The sequence below is a fragment of the Myotis yumanensis genome, unplaced genomic scaffold, assembly GCF_028538775.1.
Source record: "Myotis yumanensis isolate MYYU_CA2020_CCGP unplaced genomic scaffold, mMyoYum1.0.hap1 SCAF_18, whole genome shotgun sequence".
NCBI classification, from domain to species: domain Eukaryota; kingdom Metazoa; phylum Chordata; class Mammalia; order Chiroptera; family Vespertilionidae; genus Myotis; species Myotis yumanensis.
This window is the reverse complement of record NW_027223769.1, coordinates 3,831,664-3,840,163: the sequence shown is the minus strand read 5'-3', so window position 1 is coordinate 3,840,163 and position 8,500 is coordinate 3,831,664. Positions and strand designations below refer to the sequence as shown.

Here is an 8,500-nt window from a genome sequence, read left to right as displayed (position 1 = left end):
AGTCTCTGCCTGACTGAGTGGTGTGAGGCAGGGTGTCGTTGGGATCGGGGACAGCCAGCATGGGCCTCTGGTGGGGACATGAGCATGTACACTGAGCTCTTAACATGTGCTGGAATGTGCCTAGCACATAGCATGTGATTGACATGTGCTGAGTCTTCAGGGAGTGGCCTGCCATTGCTGAGCATACAGCATGTGGCCCACTAGTTTAGCATGTGCTGAGCTCTCACAGCTGGCATGTGTAACTGGCATGGGCTGGCATGTGCTGAGCATGCAGTGTATGATGGCATGCTTGGTGCATGCTGAGCGTCCTGTAGCCAGCATGGGTTAGTGTGTGCCACACACTCGGCGTGCTCCCAGCAGACGAACCATCGCCATAGCCCAAGGGTGGACTCGATTGTCTGAACACTGGCGCATGCACCAAGTGTGAATTGGCACCAGCCAAGTGCATGGCCAGCCTGTAGTGACAAGGACAGGTAAACACACAATGAGACCTTGGCATCTGGCAAGCTTGGATGGGCACCTGCCGGACACAGTGTTCTGAGGGTGGTTCTCGTGTGCTGTGTGCCAGGCACTGTGCATATTTAGGGATTGGGTCAGTGTGCCAAGCACAGCCTGTCCCAGTGTCCTGGGAGCCCAGCCTCCAGCCTGAGCCAATGGCCAACTGGGTGCAGCATCAGAGCAGGCCTGGGCACCAGCCTGAACCCCCCCCACCCCCCACCCCCAGCACGAGGACAGGCATGAGGCAGGGCTGTGAACAGTTCTTTATTGAAATAGGCAGAGACAGCAGGGCCAAGAACGTGCTCAGGGCCAACAGGGTGCAGCCGCCTCTGTGCCCCTCTGATCGAGGTGGTCACAGGCCAGACACCAAGGCCCTCCTGTGTTTGGGGGTGTGTGCAGGCATGCACTGTGGGTGGGGCAATGGGAATTTCTGGATAACTTTCTGTAAGAATTTGTGGGTTCAGGGGATGGCTCTGAGGAAGGGATGCCAGCCCAGCTAGCTCAGCCACCAGTGATGGGTGTAGGTGGGGTCACCATCAATGCTGCCCGCCGACATGCTGCAGAAAGCTGGTGGCCCGGGGTGGACCATGTGGGTGGGCATGGCGGGGTGGGAGCCCCTGAGCCCGTGGGCCCCTGATGCCCTCCAGGGCCCAGTCTGGCTCACTAAGCCATTCTCCAGGACAGGTGCTGGGGTCGAAGAGCTCAGGGCTCGGCCTCTGTGGGGTAGAAGAGAGGGCATCAGCCAAGAAGCCACCATCCTGCCCCTCATGGACGCCCTCCTGTCCCACCTGACCCCTTGTCACTTCTGAAGACGATTCTATACCGTTGCAATCCTCGTCACATCCTGGGGCTTCAATAGTGTGTGCTGAGACCAGTGTGTCCTGAGGGGATGTTAGTGTCTGCTGGGGCTTTGTCACATCTTCCCAGGGTGGGTGAGCATGTGCGGGGCCTTCGTCACTTCCTCCAGGTGGATTACTGTGCCCTGAGTTTTTACACAGCCTGACGGCATGTTAATATGTGCAGAGCCTCGCCCATCCTAGTTGTGTCCTGAGTGTGGGTTAGTGTGTGGAGCCTGGTAATGTTCCGAGGTTGGGCTAGTGTGTGTTGGACTCTGATCCAGCTGTTGGCAACACATGTGTGGGGAGCCAAGGCCAGGTTCACCCCCTCCCCCCGAAGCTCTGTGGGCACCCCTGACCCCAACCACCTGCACCCTTCCTGACCACCTGACTCACCTCAGCATCCATAGTCATGTCCTTGACGTCTGGACCGTCCCCGTCCCGCTTCGGGATGGTGGGCGGCTTTGCAGATGCTCCGCGGTGCTCTCCCTCTGCCCAGCCGCTGCCCCGGCAGGGCCCCTCCTCCTCGGGCGAGGCCTGGCTCAGCCGGATGAGGTTGCTGAAGTTGGAGTCGGACTTGGAGCCTGTGGGCGGCTTGCGGGCCTTGTGGCGGCCAACTAGCCGGCTGCCGTAGAAGGCCAGGATGGGCTCGGGGCCTGAGTCGGGCACCCGGAGGCCAGCCACAGCTGCCTTGAGTGGGGCCAGCGCACTGGGGGTCTCGCCCCACAGCCCATGGCCCGCCTCCTGCAGGCTCAGGTCATCCAGCTGGTCAATGGCCCTTTGCATGCCCAGTGCCTTCTCCTCACGGAAGAAGGGCCCACTGCCCGACACGCTGCCGAGACCCACGGCCTCCTCCTCCTCAGCCAGGCGGTAGTAGGGGGGCCCCTCCTCCGAAGCAGCCACCACAGGCGTGGGGGGCTTGCCCTCCACCTGCAGCGAGAGGCGGCAGCTGCGCAGCGACAGCTGGTAGTAGCGGGTGGTCTCGTGGGCACTGCGCAGCTGCTGCATGGACACGAAGGGGTGGCGCAGGGCGGCACTGGGGCTGATGCGTTCGTGCGACTCCCAGGTCAGCATGCGCTTAATCAGCTCCACCATGCTCTTGAGGTCAGCGTGCTCGGCCAGCGCCTCCCGATCCTGGAAGGTTAGCCGCCCAGCTGCCCCGCTGCCATTCACCGTCTCAATCTGGTCCAGTGACTTGAGCATGTACTTGCGGCGCTCCAGTGGGCGTACCTGGTGGGACACAGTGGGCAGGTGGGACACAGTGGGCAGGTGGGACACAGTGGGTGGGGGTTGACACCACACCGAGGCCTTGGGCCCCGTCACTCCTGTAACTTCCAGCAGGCCCTGCAGTCTGGCCCAGAGCTCTCCTGTTGCTATGAAGTCCACACATCTGAATCCTGATTCCAGTTCTGCCTGTGATCTGACTTGAAGCTCTCTTGCTGCTGGGAGGGCCAAACCTGGTCCCTCTAGTCCAGTGGTTCTCAACCTTCTGGCCCTTTAAACACAGTTCCCCATGTTGTGACCCACCCATAAAATTATTTTCGTTGCTACTTCATAACTGTAATGTTGCTACTGTTATGAATCGTAATGTAAATATCTGATATGCAGGATGGTCTTAGGCGACCCCTGTGAAAGGGTCATTCGACCGCCAAAGGGGTCGCGACCCACAGGTTGAGAACCACTGCGTCTAGTCGGATCTAGAGCCCTGTTCCTGCTGGAAGTGCACCTGCCTATGTGTTTTGGTCCTCCTATCATCTAACCCAGAGTTATCACTCACTCAAGTTTCACACCTCACCCCAGACCTCCAGTCCTCACCGGAGCTGTGGGCCCAGCCCCTACCAGCAAGCAGCTAGCAGAGCAACTGCCCTAAGCCTCTAGTCCTCCTTGGAATCAAACCCAGGTCCCTTTTGCTGCTACAGCTCCCACACTCCATCCCAGGCCTCCGGGCCTCCCAGTGGTTGAACCTCCTTGCCACACTAGTTTGGCAACCCCCAGGCAAGAAGCCCTTAGAGGAGCTGCCACATCTTTCAGTCTCATCTTTGGTCTCACCCAGACCTCTCTTGTGACAGGTCCTGCAGCTGACCCAAACTTCCAGTCCTCTGCTGTCTCACCCAGACTCTGCACAGGTGTGTGACTGTAGCCACAGAGGTGGCAGACAGGCTGCCTTAAAGGTCCAGTCCCACCTGGGCCTCATTTACATCCCTCACACTGCACGCGTTTGCCTGACCCCAGATCCGCAGCTGGCAGAGGGGCTACGCCACCCTTTCTGTCACACTGTGGTATAACCCAGACCCCTCTTACTGCAGCAGCCCCCAGAGTGACCCTCAAATTTCCAGTCCCGCTGTTGGTCTCATCCAGATCTCTCTTGTGACAATCCTCACAGCTGAGCCAAGCTTCCAGACCTCCCTGAGGCTAACCTAGGAGGTAAATGCTCTTCTCATCTCATTTTCTAGATGAGGAAACTGAGGCACAGAGAGGTCAAAGACACTTGTCCAAAGTCACACACCTTGGAAGACGGAGCACAGAGCTCAGATTCAGACCCTTACTAAATACAGGCACTTTCTAAAGTGCTTTATATGTGTTAACTCTTTTTTAAAGTATATTTTTATTGATTTCAGAGAGGAAGGGAGGAGAGAGAGATTGGAACATCAATGATGAGAGAGAATCATTGATCGGCTGCCTCCTGCATGGCCCCTACTGGGGACCGAGCTCAAAACCTGGGTATGTGCCCTGACAGCCCTAACCGGGAATCGAACCGTGACTTCCTGGTTCATAGGTCGGTGCTCAACCACTGAGCCATGCTGGCTGGGCTAGATTTTTTTTTCTTTTTCTTTTTTTTTAAAAATATATTTTATTGATTTTTTTACAGAGAGGAAGGGAGAGAGATAGAGAGTTAGAAACATCGATGAGAGAGAAACATCGATCAGCTGCCTCCTGCACATCTCCTACGGGGGATGTGCCCGCAACCCAGGTACATGCCCTTGACCGGAATCGAACCTGGGACCTTTCAGTCCGCAGGCCGATGCTCTATCCACTGAGCCAAACCGTATTTGGCTAGATTTTTTTTTCTTTATGCAGCAGCCCCCACACTGCTTGCCCTCATTGCACCTGCCCCCCTACCTTGGTCTCAGCCAGATAGTCAGCCGAAGACTTGAGCTGCCAGGGGTTGGTGGCATCAGGGTGGAGGTTGCGCTTGAAGAAGTGGTGGGCCTTGCGGGCGGCGTGCAGCAGGTGGGGCTTGGGCAGGCCCTGGGTCTCACAGATGTAGCGCACCTGGTCATACTCGTTGTTGCCAGGGTAGAGCGGCCAGCCCAGGTGCAGCTCGGCCATGACACAACCCAATGACCACACGTCCACTTTCTCACAAAAGGGCAGCCCCAGCAGAATCTCGGGGGCCCTATAGAAGCGCGACTGGATGTATGGCTCCTTCACGTAGCGCACCTCGCTGAAAATGCTGGCTGAGCCAAAGTCGATCACCTGTGTGGAAAGGGCGCCCAGTGGGCAAGGCATGGGGTGGGGAAAACAGATCTGGGCCTCAGCTGGCGTCTCTCCCAGTGTCTGTCTGCTTCTGCCATCTGTCAGTCGCTGTCTGTTAGTCTTACCGCTTATGTCGCTGCCTGCCTCCTGCAGCCTTTGTCGCTGCTTTGTGTGTTGGTGCCTCTGTTTCTGTTTCTCTCCACTAGAATGGATGCCTGTGAGCATTAAACCCCTCTCTTGCTCTCTCACCCCACACCTTGTCCATCAGCGAATCTTGTTGGTTCCACCTTCTGAACAGATCAAGAATCTGCTCACTGTGCATCGAAGCCACAGCCCCGCCGGGTCCTGCCTCCATCATTTCCTGCCTAGACAGCTCTCCCTGCTCCCGCCTCTGCCCCCCAGTGTGTTCCTCACATGTGCTCTGAGAGATCCTGTGAAGACCTGAGTCGGGTCACATACCTCCCGGCTCAGCATCCTCTTGTGGCTTTACTACATCCTGTGACAAAAGCCAAAGTTCTCACCACAGGCCCGAAGGCTCCTACAATCTGCCCGTCCCATCTCTGCCCTCAGCTCCTCCCACCTTCCCCCTCACTAACCTGCTCCAGCCACAGGAGCCCCTCACTGTTCCTTCAATAAGCTGGATATATTCCCAGCTCAGGCCTTTGCAGGGCTGTTTCTTCTGCCTGGAATGCTCTCTCCTTGGGTGTCCACATCACTCACCCTCACTTCCTCAGGTCTTTACTCCAGGCACCTTCTCAGGGAGGCCTCCCCGAAACGTCCTATCAAACACCAGTCCCCTCCCCCTCCTACTCCCCTTCCTGGGCCTCTGCTTTTCTCCATAGCTCTTAACACCATTTCACAAACTATATATTTTATATTTTTATTGAGTTCATTGTTTTTCTAACCAACTAGGATTTGAGTCTCATGAGGGCATGATTTTGTCTGTTCACTGCTGAGCCCCTAGATGCCTTGAACAGCGACTGGCACAGAGCAGGAGCTTAGAATGAATGAATGAATGAATTTTTAAAAATCTATCATTGTCTTTCTGTCTCATTTGTATCTCTTGTTCTTTCTTTGCCACTTCATGGCTTGTCTGTGTCTCTCCCCTCTCAGTGTCTCTCTGCGTGCGTCTGTAAGTCACCCACTAGAAAGACACCTCCCAGCAGCCCAGGTCCTCCTCCTTATCAAGCACTGTTACACCCACACAGGTCTGACATTCACGTAGCACTGACTCCACAGCAGCGCTGTGCTGGGGGGGCCAAGGGCACAGTGGTGACCAAAATCGCCTTGGCCCTGCTCTCACGGCGCTCCTAGCTCCTATCATCAGGGGACAATAACAAACCCAGAAACAGACACAAGGGCAGGGGTGGGATGGGGGAGCCCAGGAGCTCTGACAGGGTTGGGGTGGGATGGGGGAGCCCAGGAGCTCTGACAGGGTCGGGGTGGGGTGGGGGAGCCCAGAAGCTCTGACAGGGTCGGGGTGGGGTGGGGGAGCCCAGGAGCTCTGACAGGGTCGGGGTGGGGTGGGGGAGCCCAGGAGCTCTGACAGGGTCGGGGTGGGGTGGGGGAGCCCAGGAGCTCTGACAGGGTCGGGGTGGGATGGGGGAGCCCAGGAGCTCTGACGGGGTCGGGGTGGGATGGGGGAGCCCAGGAGCTCTGACGGGGTCGGGGTGGGATGGGGAGCCCAGAAGCTCTGACGGGGTCGGGGTGGGGTGGGGGAGCCCAGAAGCTCTGACAGGGTCGGGGTGGGGTGGGGGAGCCCAGGAGCTCTGACAGGGTCGGGGTGGGGTGGGGGAGCCCAGGAGCTCTGACATGGTCGGGGTGGGGTGGGGGAGCCCAGGAGCTCTGACGGGGTCGGGGTGGGATGGGGGAGCCCAGGAGCTCTGACAGGGTCGGGGTGGGATGGGGAGCCCAGAAGCTCTGACAGGGTCGGGGTGGGATGGGGGGGCCCAGAAGCTCTGACCGGGTCGGGGTGGGGGAGCCCAGGAGCTCTGACAGGGTCGGGGTGGGATGGGCGAGCCCAGGAGCTTGCACCAGCACAGGGTCAGGCCCAGAGCAGACATTCAGAAAGTGTTTGTTGACAGGCAAACTCACTGTGACGAGGTATGGCACTGCCATCCTCCAGTTGCTCAGGCCAACAGGCTTTTGTGCCCCCTCAGGTCCTCTCTGACACTTCATATAAGACCCATCAGCAAACCCTGTTGTCTCCATTTCCAAAATCTATTCAGACCCACCCGTGCCCCTCCTCCCACTACCCCCCACAAGCCTAGTCCCGCCCAGCCATGTCTCCCACCTGGACTGGGGCAGTCGCCCCTCACTGTCTTCCTGCTCCTCACAACCAGAGCGTCCAGGGCTGGGGAAGGCTGGGAGGAGACAGAACAGGAGATGCTGCCACCCAGGGCAGCCCCTCACCTTGACCCTGAAGGGGCAGCGGGTCTGGTCCACCAGCATGATGTTCTCAGGCTTGAGATCGGCGTGGATGATGGCCAGTTCCTTGAGCCGGGCCAGGGCTCTGAGCACCTGCAGGGTGACCGTGCGGATGTGCCGGGCAGGAAGTGGCGCAAAGTTGTTCTCCTTCTGAAATTCAAAAAGGTTTTGCTCCAGCAGCTCAAAAACCAGGTAGAACTTGAGGGCATCGTGGAAGAACTCGAGGAAGCGGATGACGTGGGCCTCCTCGGGGTCCAGGCCCCGCATGCAGCGCAGCAGCTTCAGCTCGTTCTTGATGATGCGGTTGCGGTAGGCATCATTCTTGAGGATCTTGATGGCCACCATCTCGCCCGTGCTTCGCCGCCAGCCCTTGGCCACCTCCCCGAAGGTGCCCTTGCCCAGCACCTCGATGATGTCGTAACAGTCAGTCTCTGACTGGATGGTGGCCATGGTGCCCCGGCCGCCAGACACCACCCTGCCACCACCTCTGCCCCACCTCTGTCTTGAAGGCCTCCTGGCCCTCCTCTGCCGCTGTCCCCGAGGTACCCCCAGTGGGGGAAAGAGAACGTCACTCGTGCCTACGACCCCTGTGAGGTTTGCCCTCGCCTCCCGGGCACCTCACAACCCCCTGGGCCACACGGGGAATATGCCAAGAGTTGCACCCCTCCCCCAAAGCCCTCCTGGCTTGGGACGAGGGGCCCCAGGCCCCCCCAAATGGGTTCCAGCGTTGCTAAGTGGCTCTGGTTCTGTTGTTGGAGACCTGAGCCCCTCGCTGGAATGGGGGGTGGGGTGGCAGTTCAAACCCCCTCCCCCACCCAGTGGCAGAATCTTGAAGAGGTTGGACAAGTAACGGATCCATTGAGAGGGGGGTCTGATGGTGGACCTCAGGCAGAAGCAAGGAACATTCCCAAACAGGTGAGAAAGGCAGCTTTTCCTAGCGAAAGGGGTGTGTGTGTGTGTGTGTGTGTGTGCGTGTGTGTGTGTTTTCAGAAAATACCTGCCCCAGCCTGTGGCTGACATGGGGGAAGGTGTGGCCAAGGTGGATTCAGGTTGAGTGCCAAGCTAAGGAGTTTTTGGACATTGTTCTGAGGGCACTGGGGAGACACAGAGGGCTTTTGAGTGTCAGAAAGCTACTTGTGTGAAGAAAGCTGAAGCAGAAGGGGCGAGAGTGGAGGCCCTGAGCCTGGAGCAGGCCCAGGCGGGAAAGGTTGGGGAGACAGGCAAGAGGCTTGTGGATGAGACATTCAGGAGGCCAGGCTAAG

At 58.3% G+C, this 8,500-nt stretch overlaps 1 protein-coding gene across 1 annotated transcript; it reads right to left on the bottom strand.

Moving 5' to 3' along the window:
* Positions 1–749: 749 nt before the first annotated feature.
* On the bottom strand, positions 750–7,688 carry HIPK4 (homeodomain interacting protein kinase 4). The gene is made up of 4 exons (XM_070399094.1): positions 7,224–7,688; positions 4,455–4,811; positions 1,731–2,564; positions 750–1,214 (listed from the first exon to the last, which is right to left on the bottom strand). Exons 1-4 carry the CDS (start codon positions 7,686–7,688, stop codon positions 1,035–1,037), a joined length of 1,836 nt encoding a protein of 611 aa, XP_070255195.1. The 3' UTR covers positions 750–1,034.
* Positions 7,689–8,500: the final 812 nt, after the last annotated feature.